General features: G+C 33.6%; 1 protein-coding gene across 1 annotated transcript in view; it reads right to left on the minus strand.

Annotated features, from left to right (window-relative positions):
- Positions 1–1,919: 1,919 nt before the first annotated feature.
- Positions 1,920–22,382, minus strand: part of LOC130899438 (cadherin EGF LAG seven-pass G-type receptor 2) — a 32,995-nt gene continuing 12,532 nt past the window's right edge. Inside the window, exons 3-10 of the mRNA XM_057809372.1 lie at positions 20,613–20,885; positions 19,233–19,641; positions 17,831–18,113; positions 17,490–17,753; positions 16,027–16,258; positions 13,376–13,601; positions 11,131–11,374; positions 1,920–2,093 (exon numbers count right to left, since the gene is read on the minus strand). Of these exons, the coding sequence (XP_057665355.1) occupies positions 2,001–2,093; positions 11,131–11,374; positions 13,376–13,601; positions 16,027–16,258; positions 17,490–17,753; positions 17,831–18,113; positions 19,233–19,641; positions 20,613–20,885 (2,024 nt within the window). The 3' untranslated portion in view covers positions 1,920–2,000. The remainder of the gene's footprint in view (positions 2,094–11,130; positions 11,375–13,375; positions 13,602–16,026; positions 16,259–17,489; positions 17,754–17,830; positions 18,114–19,232; positions 19,642–20,612; positions 20,886–22,382) is intronic.

A 22,382-nucleotide genomic window follows, 5' to 3' on the forward strand; every position in this document is an offset into this window, starting at 1 on the left:
TTGCAAATATAGTATCAAATTTGGATGTAATGGAACTTGAATTAAGCACAAGTATCGAACATGGCAGAGTGGACAGGGTATACTTTGAATATACATAGATGCTACAATATATTTCAAATATTTTACAGACAAATAGGACATTGGCAAAACGGAAAGTATTCTACTGACTTTTCTTGAGCCCTATGTAGAGAATGGACACATCTCATATGCAGATAATTGAATGTTCTATACAAAATGAGAACCAAAGCTTGTGGACCTATTAAAACGACTTGTGAAAAATGCAAAAAATTACTACCAAACTGTCAAGTGGTGAGTTTACCTATCGGTTGTGTGAAAATCTTCTTTCCAGCTATACAAACAAAAATGCAAAATGCATGTTATCCTCTAGCCATATGTTTGATGTGAAGTCTTTTCTCAAAACTCAATACCCAGTGAAATGGTTAAGTACCTTGGTACCAATGGTTTCATTCAGCGCACAAAGCGCTACTGCTATCTATCGACAACGATAACGATCGGGAATATATTGAGCCTTCGCTGTCAAGACTTTTTTTGTTTTCTGTGTCTTGTTAGTTTATGAAAGGTATATTTTCGAAATAGAGGCTATTTTGGTTGCTTCTATTGAACTTATCAAGTGTTACATTTAATGGTAAATGTGGAAGTACTTTGTCTAGTTCCTTTTCAAAGAACTATGAGGTGTATTCATACTCACCCACTTTTATATGTATGTATATAAAAATTGTCATTAAAATCAATCAAAACGAAATTTTAGAGAATAATTCTTTATACACGAATTCAATAATTTTCCTTCTAAGAAAAGTTACAACTTGAAGCTTAATCACAGACCACAGTCGATTTAACAAATTTCACTTTCGCTACCGCTACCTACCATAAATTAAAAGCGCTCTGAAAGATGGCGTCCGCTCCAGAACCTGTTGAGTTTGTCGCGTATGTGTCTCTGAACGATTCCTCTGAATGTGATCAATATTACAAGTGAAGTTATTTGTTGGATCAAATAGTTACGAAATTTTCTTTCGGAAACGTAGTTTTGTTGTTCGACTATGCAATATTGTGTTTAGTGTAGGTAAGCAGTAAATCTAGTTTGAAAAGGAAGTATATTGGAAACTAGTGATAAAGGAACAGGATTCTGACTAAAGCTCTTGTTATCTAATGAAAGGGTTGACTCCACCCAAAGCTTTAAGTTTATCCATTACCTTTCAGATGTCACTGGTTTATCACTAAACAACCTTACTTTGTTTTGTTTTGTAAATTTGAATACAATAGTGGAAATTAATGTTCAAAAAACTCCTGTAATTTAAACACCAAATAAATACAAGTGTTCTAAATTTTGTGATTGCTTGAAAGCTTACCTGCACACTGACTAGAGAAAAAATTACAATAATATTCTATTTCAACTGTATTAGTTACTCCGCAATGTATCTAGGGAGTCCTCTTAACACTTTAAAACAAAAGACAATACAAAATAACTCACTATACCCGAAAAGAACAAGAGCTAACACCTAATTCAGAGCAAATTAAGAATTTATAAAACCGATGTAAACCTCGTCATGGCACATGATACAAAAAACTATAGCCATCAACTACAAAACGCTACTGCGAACAGCTGAGATGAGAATACCTCAGGAAAAAAGAGGCTATACTTTGAGAGGTCACTAGAGAAACTTAAGAATTTGCTGCAGTAGCTGAAGTAGCAGATGTGGTCAAATAGGACAGAGGGAGAAGAGACTGGAGAGATCATATGGATAGATTGGAAGACTCCCAGAGTCATAGCTCCAAAAAAAAAAGGAAGACGTGATATTAAGTGAGAGAATTGATTGTCAATGAACATCCAAACTTTTCTATTGATGGCGCATCAAACTGTACGACTGCGATATATAGATGATAAATTGAAACAAACATAATAAATATTGAACTCTTTAATTACAATATTATGACCTATACATTATTATACAAAATTTCACAAATATAAAAAATGAGTTAAATCAAAAGTATACTGTTAAATTAGTATTGCTTTGCAATGTTGATGGAGTAGTTATTACTGCTTCGGTGATATTTTCGTTGCTTTCAGCGTCCGTCTAGAAAAAAATCAATTAAATTGATATACTAGATATAAAAAAAAATAATGTTACTGGTGTTACAAATAATTAATTAATATTGTATATACATCTTTTACCGCGAATTTTATACCAAATATTGATTAAAATTATTATTGTCAATGTTATTATTTATTTCGTCTACCTATTTTTAATAATTTCAACTCATCAAATCAATAGGAATGGGAGGTATAGGGGGTACTTCTTTCTCAATTGCATTTTTGGGAATCACGCTTCCTTTGCCAAATAACCAGATTGTATAAGGTCTACTGTGACCTTGGAATTGACTTGAAGCAAAATGGGCAGTTTGTAATATCCTCAATCCAATAATAAGAGCGATTTGAAGTAAAATAAGAAGAATCAGATTTCCTATGATATTCCATCCAACCTGTATTGTCTTCCTTGTTAGTTTTGTGTGACATCCATCTGTAGATATACTCAAATTTTGCTCCGGGGTGTACAAATAGCCCTTTCCTGTGATTTCTATATTGTGATGGATACAAGGAAACAACGAAGATATCGAACAACAGCTAAAATTATAAAGTAACTTGGATTTTGTATACTTAGTAATGAAAAACAAACCTAAATGGAGTATTGCCTTTACTAGAATCAACTTTACGATGAGAAGTAGTTGAACGAAAAGTACTTGATCGGGTATTTGAAGGAGTCTCGGTAACTTTCCGACCAGATGTACTACCTTTATTTAGAATTTGTCCTTTGGATTTTTTCTCGGTATCCAAAGAATTGTCAGAGATATCCTCATCTGCTTGACAACTTTCGCAAAAATATTCCGTAGACGAACCAATTTTTTTGTTATCAGATTTCCTTTTCACTCTCTTGGATGTTTTTATTAAGCTTGTATCGTACCATTCTATGGAATACCATTCGTCATATTTTTTGCTTCCGCAACATTGGAATTCAATCTGCAACCTTTCAAATAACTCTTTGTTATCAAATTTGACTCATTTAAATGTAAAGAATTAGCGTTCAAATTGTATAACTTTCTTAGAAATATGAACGCATTTCTATTTTGATTTTGAAATTTAATACCACAATTTAGAATAAATATATTTGACAACGGAGCCAGAAATGGATGGAAGGCTTCGCATTTACCTTAAAGAGAAGGAGAGAGAGAGAGAAATGCTTTATTGTCAAAAAATTGTTACAATTTGTAGTAAAAACTAAAAAATAGACATATTTTACCACTGATGTCTAGATAGACGATGTCGTTTATAAGCAGAAGAAACAAAATAAGGCCTAGTACTGAGCTTTGGGGCACTCCACATTCTATTGGCTTTCAAGAAGATATCGTTTTCTCAACCCTTATAAGCTGACTTTTGTTGGAAATTTGAGATAATTAACCTTATAACATTTTTACAACATTGAAAATCTTATAAGATATTCACTATAAAACAAGTTTTTAACTAACATATTTTTTTAAAAGTGTGTAATGAAACGAAATACATCGAATAAGTCACTGGTCTTGTGAATTTTAAAAAAAAAAATTTGTTTTATTCATCAAGATACTTTACTTCTAAAATGAACAATCATTCCAAGTTTACTTCGAGAATGACAATCATTCCAAAGTTTACAAAATCTTTCTTCGGTGTTTTTTTAGAATGATTTTTTTTTCAATTTAAAAATTTGATTTTCTTATTTGAATGATTTGTTTCTGAAGCATTTTTTTAGGTTTGAAAACAGCCAGTAGTAGTTAGACAATACACTTCGAGGCCCGTGGCAAATTAATAGCAAATGGCAAATGTTTATTATTAAAATTGCTTTTTCTGGGCTTTCTAATCAACAAAAGTGTTAATGATATCATCAAAGGATCCTCCTGTGATCTGATCACTACGGAAAAAGGGTGAACAATGTGAATTTAAAATCATTTTTAACGACGCATTGCATTGGCCGAGGACAATTTTTTTCTTTTACATATAAAGCTATTGATTTGTGATTTCCTCTTTCAATTGAACAACTAATATTCTATAAAGTCCCTAATATTCTATTGGACATCATCAAATCGACATATTGTATTCTGGTTACCTCTTTTAGCTACCACAATCGAGAATTTTTTACACGAAATTGTTGGGCGTCTTATCAAAATGAAGCTACTCACGAAAAATTGGCTTGATAGTAATCAAGGTCAGAAATGTACCAGAGATCCTGGATTAATACATACATACATTGAATTAAGTGATTAAGTGAGGAAATATTTAAAAGTTATTAGTTATTTCTAGGTTTCTTGAAAAAAATCTGCTCCCAATTTTTGTTATTTTTGGGTCAAATAATTTCATCACTCAAAAAAATGTCCCGGGTCTAGCGAACCACTTTCTCAATTTTTCCCGTTGAAGTACTAAATCCCATACAACAGCTACCTAATTTTTGTGTTCATTTTCGTATAACCACCGATGATTCCCAACGATCAGATCGTCCAGAAGACGCACCGTTTTGATATATGACCATAGATGAAACCTGGATTCACTAATAAACCATCGAATCTGACTGGAGTAGACCCGGCTTAAGCTGCCCGAAGCAAAAGCGTAACAATTGTCTAGTTAGGTTATAGCCTCTCTATTTGTATATTATTAGTACGAACTCATCTCCGCCCTGGAGCCGGTCCTGCTTGGATATAGTGGAATTCTGAAATTCGGCCTTTGATGGAACACCCGGAATTGGTTTGATCTTTGTTTTTATATGTTTCTATAGCAAGCGGTTTATTTACATTATTTCTTTTGAATAATTCCTAGGAAGGTCTATTTATTCATTTGTTTTGTTTCTTTGTTATTCTATATATTTTAGAATTATTTTGGGATACATATAATGAGTTTCTGAAGCGTAGTTTAGTTCGGTTTATAATAAATAGTCATAGTAAATAGAACTAATTAGCAATAATCGAAGAATTTAAATAAATTAAGTTATAGTGATTAGTGAATTATAATAAGTTAGTTAAGTGTTGTGTTTACTATTGGAATAAATTATGAACGTGAGGGACAATATCTACACCCCACGAATAGAAATCGTATAAATAAATAAAGAAAAACATTACATTATTCATTAACTACTTGGTAAATGGAAGAATATTAAGAACTGTATGAAACATTATTTGTCCTATTAAAGAAGTGTCATACGACGTTAAAAATGGTTTGAAATTCACATTGTTCCCCAATCCACCATAGTCCTCACAATTGGTCTCTCTCTCTCTCTCTCTCTAAATAGAGAAAGCAAACACTGGAGCAATTATTCTCATATAACTTGTCCCTTATTACACAAAAGTAGAGATTAATAAATATTTACCTATCAATCTGTCTCTTAAATGCAGAATTACTAGAATAATTATTCATAGCCTCAACTATACCATCATGAATACCAGAATTGTTACCATAAATGTGCCCCATAATAATAAATAATATAATAAATGTAACAAATATTAATACGATGTGAATAATGATCAATAAAAATAAAATATTGTTTAGCTTCGGTTGAGCTTCTCTTCTAAATAATCTAAAGAGAAAGAAACCAGAAGCAATATTTACAAAAACCGTGAATAGTGGTGGGATGGATTGAAAAATCGGCAGCTTAGTTCCTTCCCCCGTAGCAACCATATTTATAAAATAACCCAAATGGTTAGCGATATCAATTGCACTACGAAATAATTGTAAAGCAAATAATACACTCATTATGAGTAAAACTATAGTTATAAACGTTACTATTTTGATCGTTCGAAATTGTATATCCAATACAGGTTTACCAAAGTTTACTTTAACTAATCGGGTCTCGGGTAATTCCGTGTCCGTTGTATTAGCGTCTCTTTCAGATTTTGTTTTCGGTTTATTTTTCACATTTTTAACCATATTTTCTATCACTTTTTGTATTTTCAAAATCACATAAACGTCAACACTAATAACTACTTTGACAATGTGGATGACAAAAATGGAATTCGTCGAAAAAACTCATTTGTGGCAGTTTTTCTTCTTTTTTATAGGCCGGGATTCCTTATTGAGCAATCTAACGATTTATCAAAACTAATTTTAAAATGGCCGCCGTGGAATTTCCTCCCGGAAACTTAGCTTTGTGTTGTGCTTAGTGTAAACAAAAGCGTAAATAGAGACTGAAAAGCAAGTATATTGGAAACTGGTGGAAAATAAGTAAAAGTTTTACAAAAGCTCTTTTTGAGAGAGAGAGAGAGAGAGAGAGCTTTATTGTCAAAAAATTGTTACAATTTATAGACAAAAGCTTGTAAAAACTAAAAAACAAATATAAAAATAATAAAATAAATATATATATATCCCCTTTTATAGCGTTATACGCCTTTGGGTTCCTAATCTCCAGGCCTGTCTATCTTGCCAGTCGTCGACTGCTAGGTTCCTTTCGGACATTGCTCTAGTGATTCCTTGTAGCCATGTTCTAGGTGGTCTTCCCCTCTTTCTTTTTTCTGTGGGGGTCCATTCTAATATTATTCTTGGTAGTCGTTCTCTTCCCATTCTCTTAACGTGTCCGTACCAAATCAACTGTTTCTTTTCTATATCTTCTACTAAAGTTCTTTCTACTTTCAATTGTCTTCTTATTTCCTCGTTTCTTATATGTTCCGTTCTAGATATTCTTGCTGCTCTCCTCCAGAAATCCATTTCCACTGCATTTAAGTTATTTTTTTGCTTTTCTGTAAGTTGCCAAACCTCGGAGCTATATGTAATTATTGGTTGTAAAATGGCGTTGTATATTCTCTTTTTTGTTTCTGGTCTAATATTCTTTTGCCACAGCACTGAGTTCAGGGCTCTTATTACTTTTCTTCCTTTGGTTATTCTGTCCCTAATTGTTTCCTCGTTTCGTCCTGTTGTTGTTAGTTTTACACCTAGGTATATGCATTCCTTACAGTTTTTAATTATTTTTCCCTCTAGATCTAAATCCCCAGGTGAATCTTCTGATCCTATACATATGTATTGTGTCTTCTCCGTGCTAACCTGTAGACCCCATTTTTGGTATTCTTCTATAAGTTTTCTAGACATGTACTCCAGATCTTCTTTTTCCTGTGCTACCACTACCTGGTCATCGGCATAGTGTAGTGTATACAAGGTGCTCTCCCCAATAGTTAGTCCCATTCCTTTACATTTTTTCTTCCAAATTCTTAGGGCTTCATCTATGTATATGTTGAACAGAGTTGGGGATAAACAACACCCTTGTCGCAAGCCTTTGGTTGTTTTGAAGCCGTCTGTCACCTTGTTACCTATTTTTATTTTTGCTGTTGTGTCTCTGTATAGTTCTTTTATAGCCTTTATTAGAGTGGTATTTATGCTCGTTCTTTCCAGAACCTCCCATAATTTTGAGACAGGTACTGTGTCATACGCTTTCTTCAAGTCTACCAATAGTAGGTGCACTTCTTGTGATCTTACGGTTCTCTTTTCGATTATTTGTGATAGACAGAAAATACTATCTATCGTCGATCGACCTGCTCTGAAGCCGTTTTGTTCCTCGGATTCGTATGGGTGATATTCTTCACAAATGATCTCCTTTATTATTTTTCCGTATAACCTACTGAGCGTACTAGTCACTGTAATGCCCCTATAATTATTGCAGTCTTCCTTATTTCCTTTCTTGTATATGGACGTGATCCATCCTTCTTTCCACGTTTGCGGTATTGGTTCTCCATTTAGATGTCTATTGATAATTTCTGTTAGGATATTAAACAGCCTATTTGTTCCTGCTTTTATTAATTCTGCAGGTATTCCCTCTGGACCAGGAGCGCGCCCATTTTTAAGTAGTGTTATAGCTTTCTTTGTTTTTTCTACGTTGATTTTTATTGGTTCACCTGTAATCCGTATGTCTTCAGCCGGCATGTTACTATATTCAGATCTCTGTTCTCTGAGTAATGAGCGGTAATAGTCTTGCCATTTATTTGGTGATATGGTGCCTATTGGGATATTTTCTTTTCTGCCAGATCTAACATTATCTATAAATCTCCACGATTCCCTGGATTGGCGTCCTCCTAAATAGGTATCCAATTCCTTGCATTTATTTTCCCAGCTGAGGTTTTTGGCCTCTATCGCAGCGGTTTTAAATTTTGATACAGCTTCACTATATTGTTCCCTATGTTCTGCTTTTTTAGTGCTTAGCCAGGTATGATACAATCGTTGTTTTTGTTCTTTTAAATTTTGCAGTTGTTTAGTCCACCAATAATTTCGTGTTCTCTTTCTCATTTCTTTATATCCTAAGGCTTCTTTGGCTGCTTTGTGTATGCTGTCAATTACTACTTTGGTAAGATTGTCTGTTGGTTCTTGTTCGTACTCCTGTGGGAGGTTTTGGTCCAGTCTTTGTTGGTATAATAATTTTGTGCTCTCGTTCATAAGGCTTTCTATATTATAGTTTGGTATATCTATATCTGTTAAATCTTTACTGTTTTGCAGTTGATTCTTTTGTTTGTTGTCTTTGATTATTGGCATTATTAACTTAGCTTTTATCAGATGATGGTCACTTCCACATTCTGCGGATCGATATACTCTGACATTGTGCACTTTTATCTTCGTTTTTTGTTTCATTATAAGATAGTCGATTATTGATCTTAGATTTCTAGTTATTTGCGTCCATGTATATGTGTGTATTTCCTTATGTTTAAAATACCCATTCATTATTCTTAGTAAGTTATGTTGACAGACATCTATCAACCTGGAGCCATTATCATTCCTGGTATTTTCAAAATAAATAAAGGTACAAATAAAATAAAATTTCAATATACAGAAGAAAACACAATGAGTAACAAAATTATAAGTAATAGTAATAGGTAATAATTGGTATATAATTCCATAGCAAAAGTTAAACCAATATGCAGCATGCCCGGAATATATATATATTATTAGAATATATGTCGTTTACAGAGTAGAAGGCACTTTCCAGTAAATATGCCCTCAAATTATTTCGGAATGCGGGAAAAGATAATATCGATTTGATTTCAATTGGCAAGTGATTGTGCATCTTTTTGCTTTATAAAATATTGAGCCTTTAACTAATTCTGAACGTGGAGTATGTAGGTAAAGGTCGTGCACCGCGTTCCTAAGTGGATAGCCATGCAACGATCTTTCTGAAATTGGAGCAGCGTGCTTACGAATTAGGCAAACGGATTCAAAGATCAATAAGGAAGGAAAAGTTAGGATTTTTATTCTTTTGAAGTCCTCAAGCTTTAAGTTTGTCCTTGTACTACTCAGATGCGACTTAGTTATCACTTAAACTTAAGCAACCTTCAAAAGTACACACTCTGATTAAAAAAATTTAAACCCAACTGTTGAAATTAATTTCCAAAAAACTAAGTATTATAAATTTAGTGAAATATTTGAAAAAATACGCGGTTTCAGCTGTATTAGTTCATTGAAGTAGATCTAAAAAAGTTTCTGTGGAGTCTTCTTAACATCACAAAAGAAAAAATAATACAAAACAACTCTCGCTACTGAAAAAAAACTAAGAAAAGCTAACACAGGTACATATAAGAAAGTCAATTGTTTACCCTACAGCTGTTATTTTGACGTCTTAGATTAACTATTGTGTTCATGAAAAACAACGAAATCTCAAAGGTCATTTTATGATGACGTTACAAGCAGCCTCAATATTGATTTGGGGAACAAATATTGCGTTATTTACATTAAAAGTAATCCCATGTCAGTGAATAATGAGCTTGTACAAAGTTAACGGCTTTATTTAGTGTTTTATTTGCTTTTAGGTTATAAAATATCTTTGACAACTTGTAAGTGATGTATAGTTCCCCAGTGTGCTAATACTTCCTTGAAAACATCTGAAAAACTATTTATTCGGGTGCCTACAGCAATAAAGCAACAAAAAACGTAGTTACAACTTGCTTAAAGAGATTTTTTTATGTAAAACGCAAGCCCAAGATGGTATACCCTTTTACACTCGAATAATTCGAGTGGTGCCTGCCGTGTGGAGATACCTGTGGATATTAATTTTGAACTTCTGTAGGCTGTAGTGTTGTAGAAAGGTGCGCTTTGATAAATGATTCGACAGGGTTGCATTTCTCCAAAGAAGTGAGTCCCGTTAAGTTCTGGCGAACTTGTTTATGAGCCACGTCGGCCTTTCGAGTACGACTTGCAAATACTGCTCTAATTGGAATTACGTTTAACAGCTCGGGACAGCATTTGCCTTGATAGTATCGGTAAAATAGAGTCTGGTCGGCTCTAAGCTGTCCAGATTTCCTGGTCAACTCTGGTTTGCCAATAAGATGAGCTGCTGTTTTCTGTATTGAGTTAAGTATCTTCAGAATATGATTGAGAGTCGAGCTCCAAAGATATCCAGGAAACTTATCAATTACAAATTTAATATATATTTTTTGTATGATTTCTATTGATTAGATGTATATAAAATACCCATTACGAAGTGAACAATTTAATTACTGAAGTTGACATAAGCTTAATCAATCCTGTAGAAATATAGTTGCCTCTTAATCACCAAAATATTCATTTCCCGGAGTGGCATATAGTAGTCTTTAAATCGATCTGCAAGCCTCACAAATGTCGAAGGTCTTGAAATAATTGCAGGGGTATCCTAAAGAGGGACTCATGATGAAGAGCTCGGATGATGCTCCGTTTTTTTTGATATTTCACAAACCATTTCTGCTCCTCTAAAATTATCACCTATCATGCCGTCAATGCGTTTGAAAACAAGCTAATTCGTGTTATCATTTTTTCCCGACTAACTTTTCACGTGGTTTCGATTTTACATTAACAATCAATCCAATAGCTTCGTAGTTATATAGGGAAATTACTTCCAAGTTATATGTCATACGGAAAAAAATAAGAGAATTAAAAAATGCATTTCCCGCTTCAAAAAAATGTCACGGTTCATATAAAATACTACTACCTATCCCTCTATTGAACGTAAGATTTGATTTGGTTAATATCTTATTGTAAAAAATAAAAAAAAAACTTTGCACAGTATCTTTATAATCCAGACGGAACAACAAATGGATGAATAAACCTTATAGATCCAAAATGTATCATTACATTTATTTCCATATACATACTTTATCATCTCCCCAACTTAATTTCTTCGCTCTCGAACAATCAGATGCCCATAGAGGAGGTTGTGGAGCAGGATGAACTTTAGGACTTGGAATTTTCGATCTAATATCACTTGGTATACCTCCCAATGCGGATGCAGTTGGTGGTCTAGAACAATCTCCAAACATTGGACTGGTAATTTTCTTCAAACCATTTTTATCCCGTTCAGATTGTAAAGTTGAAGTATCTGATCTTGGAGATCGCTTTCTAAAATATAATTTTAAATATTTTACATGTCTTATGCAAAGTATATTCGATAACTGGATAATTATGTAGACAAGTTATAGGGGAAAGAAGAATTACTTAACTAGCTGAGCTTTCTATGTAACCTCTTTATAATATAATAATAAATGAAATATGTAATAATTAAGAAGCCGCACGTGATTATTTCAAAAATATTTTTTTCGAAGAGAAACTACTATTGGGTTTGGTACATTATTAATTATCACAACCTTGTTATAGTCAGATTGAAAATATCTTGTAGAAAATGTCTTTATGGGCTAAAATACAAAAGAAGAATAGAAAATTTAACCAAAAACTTGAGGAATTAGTGCAGTAGCAAGCATGACTTTGACATATTTCGCGGTAGAGGATTAGAAAAATATTGAACAAAAATGAGTACATCACGGATCAAAAGTTCGTCGTGACCATGTTATAAAGTTGCCAGGCTGCAGTTTACGCACCAGATAATGGACCGCAACTGGAAAGTTTCACCAGAAAATTAGAATATTTTATTTTTAAAATTCTTTTCTTCTAAGACAGAATTCAAATTCGATAATCCTGATGACTTCCAACTGCCAATGGCGCGATTTAAGGAACGGTCCTCAGTATTTTGGAAGTGGCACTTTTAGGGTTTGAACTGTCGTTAGCGTACAAGTCAACGCGAATGAATAGTAGAGAATATTTCAACGTCTTTGGAGAATATTTGATTCCATTTTTTAATAAGAAAACCTTTTTTGTTATATGTTTTGCATGTCTTGTTAATTAATTTTTGTATGTCACCCTTTCATCCCCAGGAAGAATTGCTGCTTCTTTGTTCGATGCTGTCCACGACAGTCTTGTATCTTCGGTACAGGGATGGAGAGTGGTAGTCAGTTTTGTTTTATATGCACTTGCTGAAGATGAAAGAGATGATAAATAATATGAAACATATTTGACAAAAAAAGAAGATTGGAAATATATACAGAAAAATTATTAGGAAAGTACTAAGGAGGATTTAGAAGAGGTAGAGGAACATCCGATCAAATCTTTATAATAAAACAGCTGATTACTGGTTGTTATGAATATGAGATACCAACACAGATACTATCAACGGTAATATTTAATCTAGCTTTGGAAGGCATAATAAGAAGAACCAATATCAACTGAAAGGGCATGATATTTGACAGAACAACTAATAACAGCAGCAGAAGAAGTAGACCTACACTTCAATTTTGACAAAACAAAGTTTATGGAAATGAAAAATAAATGTGGATATAAGACAAAGTTCATAAACATAATGGAATGCTGATAGAATTCGAGGAGGTAGAAAATTTCATGTATCTGGGAGTACTACTAAATAATAAAAGCCAAGAAGAAGAGGGAATCGAACTAAGAATTGCCAAAAGTAATAGCTGTACCTACAGGCAGCGTTAGAAGAATATTAACATCGAAAGAGATATTCAGATCTACGAAAGCTCGAATTTATAAGACAATGTTGAGACCCTGACTTACATCTGTGAAACTTGGGTAATGACAAATAAAACCAAACAAAGATTGGATATCTGGGAGAGAAAAATATTAAGAAGAATTTTTGGAGGAAAACAGACAGAGTTAGGATGGGAGAGAAGATCAAACCATGAAACTTTTCAATGAGGAAAGATTTTATAATTAATATTCTTCATTATAAAAAAATGTTAAAATCAAAATTTTTCAAAATATTTCTAGGGATTAACTATTCAACGGTAATTACATATAAAAAAATTAATAGATAAAATTTTTATGATCAAGAGGAAAATGGAGGTCCCCTTAACCTTATCTTGCTCCTATGTAAATCGTTTCTAAACGTTTTCTCTATTTTAGTTGTAATTTTAAGTACTTTAAATAATGATAAACATTGCATATGTTTTGAAAATTAATGTGGAACTGATTAAACTTTATCGTGAATTTTTGAGTAACTGTAATTTCAGAAGACAGTAATTATGAAGTATTTTAATTTAATATACTTACACTTTACAAATATATGCTACGAGTAGGACGACTACAAATAATAAAACTAATAATATTGCACCAAGGCCGGCCAAAAGAAGAGACGCACTACCATTTTTCTTACTAGCGAAAACTCCTGATTTGTCCCCGACATCTGGAAAATGAACTGTAACTGGTACTGAAGAAGATCTGGGCGGTCTTCCGTTATCTGTTGCTACTACTGCGAAACTAACCATCCCTACATTATCTAGAAAACAACGTTATATAAATGAAAGATTTTCGTGTTTAAGTACATTCTAGAATCATTACGGATGTTTTCGTGTAAAAATGAAATGCGTAATAAAACTATTTATCTCTCTAAAAAGATTCAAATAAGAATAATGATATTGGTAAATGTAGAGCTATAGATATATCCAAAAGCGTTATTCTTGAAAACGAAAATATCTTAGAATCTCATCAATCAAATGATAGATTTCATTTTTTGAAAGAAAATGTGAACTACAGTCAACAACCAAAAACTAAGGCTCATCAGCTCTTTCGAAATGCTTCCTTCAATGCTTTTTGATATCTTTATTGGATATATTTAATAAACTCGATGTTTAGAATGCACTTTCTTAAACAAAACTGTATAATTTCTTGAACTGGCATTGATTTCCAATAATTTTTTTATTGATTACCACGAAGACTTTTTGGAGATTTTATATGATTCTATACTGAATCATTTATTCAAATTTTATACAGTTGAATATTTGTTTGTTTCAAAAAAGGATAGTTTATTATTTTTCACAAAAAACGTCCATTCTACAGGGCAGTGCAAGGTTATAAGTTAATTTGATTTTTTCCAATTCAAAGATATATGGGCGCTAGTTTTCTGGTCGAGGATGGTGGGTGACGAGGTAGCATAATAAACAAAATTTGTTAACTTGAATGTACTATAAAAGATCAACAAAACTATAGACACAAAAATCTACACATCAAAAGATTAAACTAAGTCGCGCGAATTAAGTTTCTGGAAACGGACAACTTCGCTGAGATCTCGACGTTCGATATTTGATTCGGAAAAAGTACGAATTCGGCGTGAACGAATTAGTATACCGTGGTTCGCCATCAACAACGACGCCAAACAGCCGCGTGAATACCATGGCATGTTGAATCTTGACCGAATTAGTATGCAGCATACAACAAACATGCAAGCTCCTTTGAACAAGATGCTAAAGGGAGACTCAAAGGAAAGGTTACGATACAATGGATTCCAGAAGCGACACAGACATTCGAAGAGACAAAGCAAGACCTAGCGAAAGCCACGTTATTCGGTTACGCCATCAAAAACTACGGTATCAAGCCACCGACAGAGAAAGTACAGACCAACCTCGATTACCAGCGACCGCAGTTGCGTCAATAACTCGTCATGTTGAATTTTTACTGAACTGGTATGCAACTCAGAGCACACGCTAGCTCCTTTGAACGAGATGCTAAAGGGAGACTTCTAAGGAAAGTTTACGATACAATGGACTCCAGAAGCGACGCAGGCATTCGAAAAGACAAAGCAAGACCTAGCGAAAGTCACGTTATTCGCACACCCGGAAATAAGCATCCATAACTGGTGATCCCGACGGTCCAGCTACTGCTGCCTGTCGTTTTTGTAGGTGGATAGTCACGCTATTGTCGTCTGGTGATGTTTTGTTCAGCGTGTACGCCGGTTAAGTGATTGAACGAGGGAGAAAACTTTCATTATCAATGTACGCGGAAAAGAAAAAAACTGTAACGAACGACCAAATGAATGGAATATATAATATACACTATACCAATGGAAAATAAAATTTACTAGATTTTAATGGAATAAATTTTTTTATAATAGTTCAGAGGTCATTACCCCAGCTATAGTTGAATTCAAATCTTACGTTTGAAATTTTTTAAAATATTACAAAATATTTCAGGGTAAATAATAAATTTTATAGAAAAAAGGAAACCCGTGTATTTTAAAAAGTTACTTTTCCGCTTTTTTTTCAACTTCATACAATCAACAAACATAATAAGAGGGTCATCTTTTAAGTTTTCACAAAAAATTAGAAAGAAACAAATAGTGTTTTATTGCTCTACGAAATATTCGCTCTGATGTCTACACATACGCTTAAGCCATTCTGAAGAAAATATTTTTTCCCTCTGAAGATATCGTAAAAACATAGTTTTGAAAGTCTTTAACAGCTTCTTAAAGTGATAAAAATCGCGGTTCGCGCATCTTTCATTTGACAATGGGAAACAAGAAACAGTTATTACGCTATGAATCGGGTGAATAATGAGCCATTAATTCGATCTTTCCTTTTTATCAATTATAGTTGTACTGAACACACTGTTTACACTACCACTACACCAGCACTCACAATTACACTATCTGATGCGCGTTTCGATAACCAAGTTATCGTCTTCAGAGACTGAAAGTAAACGCGCGTCAGACAGTGTAACTATGAGTGTTGGTGTAGTGGTAGTGTCAACAGAGTGTTCAGTATGAATATCACCGATGGTTACAAAAAATCCAACTTAATTATAGTTGTGTTTTTAAGTTGTATATCAGTGGTTACAACTGAAATTGAACAAGTGAACTCAACCAAGGTTCTAAATAAGTACACGGTCGCTTCATTTATCTGTGGACTAGATGCTTTTTATTGGCTTACCTTTTACGTTTTTCAGTCTTAACTCCCCATTTTGAGAAATAGTAAACATGGAGGCATTGGAACCACTTAGAGTAAGAGACAGTTTGTCGTTTTTATCACCATCAGCTGCTTCTATCCTTCCTAATAATTCATCAGGGTGTCCAGTTATGAAAAATTCGTAGTGTGGATAACGAAATCTTGGCTCCCATTCGTTCACATTTTCTACAGAAATGTTAACAGCGCTGGAATCGTTCTGAAATAATTAAAAACGTGATCAAATTTGACCTATACTGGTGTATTTATACTGCTCGTGTAAATCGAATCAGAAAGGTACTTGGATATTCGTTTCTTATGGAATTAGGATTATGGAATCGTTGAAAGTGCTGCAGAATTGTTTTAGGGAGTCGCAAACGCGAGTATTGGAATGACACAAAATATTCAGTGAGGTCGTTGAAAACTGATTCGAGTTATCCATGCACGTCTGTTAATAACGATAACATCAAAAAAATTATGTTCAGTACATTTTGGTTAATGTTTTGAATATGAAGTGCGTCAATGATAGAGTTATTCTAAAAGATATACATTCATGAAACGCATCTTTACTGGTGACGAGACTCGATTTGTGAATATGACTTCAAACCTCGAAAAACTCTAGCAAATATCGCTACAAAAATTAGTCGAGATAGAAGAAACCACGTCAAAGTCAGTTGAAAATCAGGGTTAGGCTCGTTTTTCTATAATACCAAGGTGTGGGGTCACAGCTACATATATACTTAACGGTCATGTCAATCGTCAAACTTATCGGTACTGGGCTACGGAAAATCTACACTGGATGCCAAAGTACCGTACTCAAAACCCAGAGAAATTTAATGTTTGGGCGGGAATAACAGATAATAGGATTATTGGACCATACTTTTTCGAAAAAAACTTGATATTTAGAAATTTTTCAAAAATTGAATCGGTTGTTTCCAAACAGAAAACATTTATGACTGCAGCAAAATAGTGCATCAACACTTTGCTGTCTTGGTTCGCAGCTACTTGAACAACATCTTTCCAAATAGGTGGATAGGTCGAAAAGGAGTAATAGAATGTCTATTTAAGTCATCTGATTTGATTCCTCTCGATTTCTTTTTATGGGGATACTTTGAGAGTGAATTTGACCAAAATAAACCACAAAATATAATTGAACTCAAAGATATTGAGGTTGCACAAATACGAGTAACTCCTAAAGTTATGGGAAGGTTCGAAGAAAGTTGACGCACATCTTTCTCATAGTATTTTAAACGAAGGTGAAGAATTTGAACACTTAATTTGGGTGTCGTTGTAATTTATGGGAATAATAGATGACGTCAAAAATTAAAAGTTATCCTTAATGAATAGCTTGTTTAAAAATAAAAAATTGACGAGTTTTAGGATATTTTCTTAAAGTTGCTAGTTGACGAAATAACGAAGGTCACAAGAAACAGTTTACATATTATACTTACAGTGATTCCATCCGTTGCAAAAACTTTGAAATAATATTCCGGTCTATCTTCATAGCTCAATTTCTTTTTTAAAGATAGTTCTCCCTTAGTGTTTAAACTGAACGTTTTCAAAATATTTTGATCGGAAACGAAATATCTCAACTGTTCACCAGGTCTGTTATTAGATAAAGTTGCAACAACAGCACCTGTCGGAAGAGCTTCTGATATTCTGACATAAAATGTGCTATGAAGGAATTTAATTCCTTTCGCGATGTATCTTGATACCTATAAATGAAACATTCCTTATAAAAGATAGTGTTTTTAACTAATTTACTTTATATAAAATACGTATATGAACTTACTGTCAATGTAGCCAAAGCATATCTATCTGGATTGTCTTGTTGTGTGGCCCGGATAACTAAAGTTACTGGATATGGTAGATCGTTCTCAGATAAATCTTTAGCTAAACTGATTTTACCGGCAACTCTGTTCAATTTGAAAAGTGTATATTCCACACCGACTTCGTTGAAAGTATAATAAACTGGAGAATTGATTCCTAAGTCTTGATCAACGGCTCGTATATCTCTCGGTTTTATTATAAGAAGCGAACCTTTTTTAGGAGGATCAGGAAGAACAGCTGTGTATCTGCGAAAACATTTTAAAATATTTTAACTGTTCTATAGAACATTTGGAAATTGGCAACTATTGGTGTTGAGACAACTATTACCTTTTATTGTTCCTCTGAATTAAAATTTACGACAGAAAAGGTTAATTCTTAAAATAACTGACTTTTTCACATTTTTGATCAGTATTTTTAGCGAAAAATCGTGAATAAATCGTGTCCCTTCAATAATGTTACCATATTATCCAGATTTACTCTGATAATCACTCATCAAACCACGCAATTTATGACCAGAATGAAAACACGTACTGAGAAGGATGTCGTTGCTGGAAACATTGAAGAAGATACAATTTTTTTGATTAATAGTCATTCATAAGACTTGAGGCTCTGTTTGTCCACTACATTTTACGTAAAGATATCAACCTAAACCATTATAAGATCCATTTGGTGCCAGGTGTTGAAGACACGAGACCGTCATATGCGCCAGCTTTTCGCTGATTAAGCTCTGAACTCACAACAGACCCTATTGACTCCATTAGATCCAGAAAAATGCACCAATTTATGTAGTTTATTCGTTTTTCCAAATATGATGCTGCTGCTGGAGTTCATGTTCAAAGCAATGAAAATCGATATCGCACCATAATCAATAATTTTATGTTAAAAAATGAATGACATTGAAACCCTAGAAACCATTAACGTACATATATGAGAGAAAAATTTGGAGTGTGGAGTAGTAGTAAGATTAAGAAACAATAGAAGTAACTGGAAAGAGGAGTGGGGTATAAGTAAAATAGAAGAAAACAAGAAGGAAATGGACAACAGTTGTAGAAGAATACCTACGTAAAGCGAACATCCAGAGATAGAAGAAAATAGCAAAAGATGGAAAAGAATAGCCAAAAATAGTAAATCCACCCTTAGTCAATTGATTTACTTAACAGAAAAAATATACAGAAATTTTGCTGCAAATGCCTTTTTTAAATTAAAAAAAGGAGATAAGACTACATGTAGGTCCTGACTTTAGATATAGAAATAACAGAGCCAAAGATGAAATAATAGATACTGGAAAAGCATGAACAAATATTCTACGTGGGAAAACAATGTCCAGTTTCTTTATTTTATTATCGCTTCATAAATTTACTCACCTGTCATCTTGGAATTTTGGGTTTTGATCATCGGCATCAACTACATTAACTGTCAAAACAGTGTCAGTCTTCTTCGGAGGCTCTCCGTGATCTTGAGCACGAATATGCACATCGAAACTTTTCAAACTCTCATAATCTAATGGTTTTTTCAACACTAAAGTACCTTCCAATTCATTTTCGAATTCAAAAAAGTCCGAATTTTGTCCCGGAAGCACCGAGTATTTAACACTTGAGAAAATACCTTGTTGATCATTGTCTACGGCATGAACACCCTGTAACACTCTTGTTCCCACCACTGTCACTTCTGAGATATTCAAAATATATGGAGCATTGATAAAAACAGGAGCGTTGTCATTTACATCGGTTACTCTGACGTTAATGGGAATAACAAAACCAGGATCGAGAGTGCCTGTAATACATTTTTATGAATTAATTAATCAAATAAGATTGACGATTTTTTGGCAAAAATTCAGTAGAAGTGAAAGTATATATACCTAATCAGAAGAGTATTAGAGTTACGAGGATGAAGAGAACTAAAATGAAAAGTCCTTTTATAGAAATCGATGCATCTAGTAGAAGAATTAATTATTAAAGGGCATCATCTAATATTCGAATACCTCCTAAACTTCCAAAGCAATCGGGCGGTTTTAAACCATATAATCTTACACCATACAGTTACCTGGAGTGCCATTCTTTCAAGCAAAAGGAAAGTATCAAAACATCTATTAGAACTAACTTGGACCATTGGAGATTTTGAATCATCTTTCTTAAAAACGGAAATTCAATTTTTCAATTATCCATTTAATTCATACATTCCTATTCAATTATTAAAAGAGGAACATTACTCTCTGATAGAATAGAAAATCATTTCTCATTCTTCTAAATCAATTACAGTTGTTTTTAATTCATGAATCGATAGCGCTGCCCTTTTATCTCACCTTTAAATTGAACATATTATCAACTAATTACAGGAATGTCTTTGCCCATGTAATGTTGCTATTTGGAATATAATAATTATATTCTAGTGAACGCGCTCATCAGCCAAATAGTTAGCGACAAGGAATAATACTACCGCAACTGTATCCGCCATGGCACACACCAGCAACCAAATACCTTCGAAAAGCTGTTTCGGTCAATAATTAATTCCAGGAGACATAGTAGATGGACACACATGCATTGAGCAAATGCCACACGAAAGGAAACCCCTCCTAAAATCCACTAAAATCCCAAACATCTCTTATTTTGTTTTACTTTTTTTTAGGACTGTTACTCATGCTTATTATAACAATTGGAAGTTTGGTGAGTGAGTGTTGTGTAGTGGTAGTTTAAACAGTGTGTTCAGTATAAATAATGTTAAGATAAAGCGTTGATTAAACTCACCTATTCTTTCGCATATTAAATTTACAAATACTGAAGATGGTCCTCCTACTCCTTCTTTATCAAGTGATTTGCGTAATGTTAAATTTTTCGTACCAGGAATGATAGCTACGGGACTATCTTTTTCTTTGAGACGAAGTCCAATAGAACCTCCATTTCTTGGGTCACCGTGTACATGGATTTGGCCGATGACAGAGCCCACTTCAAGGTCTTCGGCGACAAAAAAGTTTTCTGAAGATGCTCCATTTTCCAGAAAACAACGATTGTCTGTTAGAGCTGAAAATAATTTAGGATTTACTATGAAATAGCATACCATATAAGAAATTAATTAAAAATTTGATTATCTAATTTTAAAATGAACTTATTATTATTCAGTTTTCTAAGGTTGGTTATAGAACAACTGAAACATTCGTATTTAGATCTTGACCCCAAATTTAGTTGTTGTAGTGGGTTAAGTAGCTTTGGTAGTTGGAGCTATGACATCTCAAACGTATTCTATTGGTGACAGGACTTCTTCTAGATCAAACTATAGCAGGAATTACAACGTTCTGACGATTATTAATGATTTATTTCAATATTTGTCTCTTTCTTTATGCTTTTCATATGAGTGTTCAAAACTTTAGACTTTAATTCATAAGCACCCAGTGGTATATTTTCTAGTTTCCCACATTCAAAGAAATTGTTCGTTTCATCGATATTTGGTATAGATAAATGTACTAAAATTGGTCAGACCTTTTTCATACTCATCAACCAAATAAATAGAGGGATTAAGGCTGTAGCTTTGTTCTCATTCATAAGATCTCTTTTGGATTACATCATAATTGTAAAATATCTGTACATTCTTCCGAAATAATTCATCAATTCAGTTGGCAGTGGTAAATTGCCATAACTGTCGAAGTAGATAATTTGAGTTCCAATTTTCAAATAAGCAGTCCAGTGATGTCCAGTGTTTAGTATTCCGCACTCGCTTTTGTTGATTTTTTTTAGGTAAAGTATCTCTTATAAATATTCAACATATTTTCGCAAATCTTTATCAGTTAATGCCCGATTGGGTAGCTTTAGTTTTTTGATTCCTTACCTTGTCCTCTGAATGGTCTCAAATATAGTGCCTTTCTTTTGCGCAATACTTCAGCCTTCATTTCCATCGCCTGATCATGACGTTTTTGTTCTTCAAGACTTGCTCGATCAGATTTTGCTTTATTGATGGCTGAAGCTATAGACGCGGCGCCTGTTCTAACTGCTCGTGAAGCTCAAAGGAGCGGTACCAAAAGCGATAGAAACCCACCTTTTTTAGGTGATCAAATTATAAGTTTTCTTTTTTATTTTACCTTTTTTCGCCTCAGACCTACCCTCATATTACGTTTGCCTTTCATAATATTTGTTGTAAATCCAGCAGCTACCTTTCCATCTATATTTGAGTCCTTGGACCTGGTTCCCAAGCCCTGTTTTCTAAAATTTGATTAGCAGCGTGTCTGTCGGCTGAATTATTACTCTTGAAGTATGCTACATTATGGTCCCTCGCATATTCGTCTAATCGGTTGATCGATTCTGGCTAATCTTTAAGATAACCTAGTTCCCGGACCCAAGTAGCGATAATTAGATGGATGTAACGCAAATGGTAATTTATGTATTGACCAAACCTTTTCCTCACAGTGGTAACCATCATATCTCTTCACCTTTGATTGACCATGATTTTTCTTATGAACATAAAATTAACAAGTACGGTGCATTATTGCGGTACGAGGTTTAATCATCAATTGATCACCCGAACGG

The sequence above is a fragment of the Diorhabda carinulata genome, chromosome 11, assembly GCF_026250575.1.
Source record: "Diorhabda carinulata isolate Delta chromosome 11, icDioCari1.1, whole genome shotgun sequence".
In the NCBI taxonomy this organism is placed as follows: Eukaryota; Metazoa; Arthropoda; class Insecta; order Coleoptera; family Chrysomelidae; genus Diorhabda; species Diorhabda carinulata.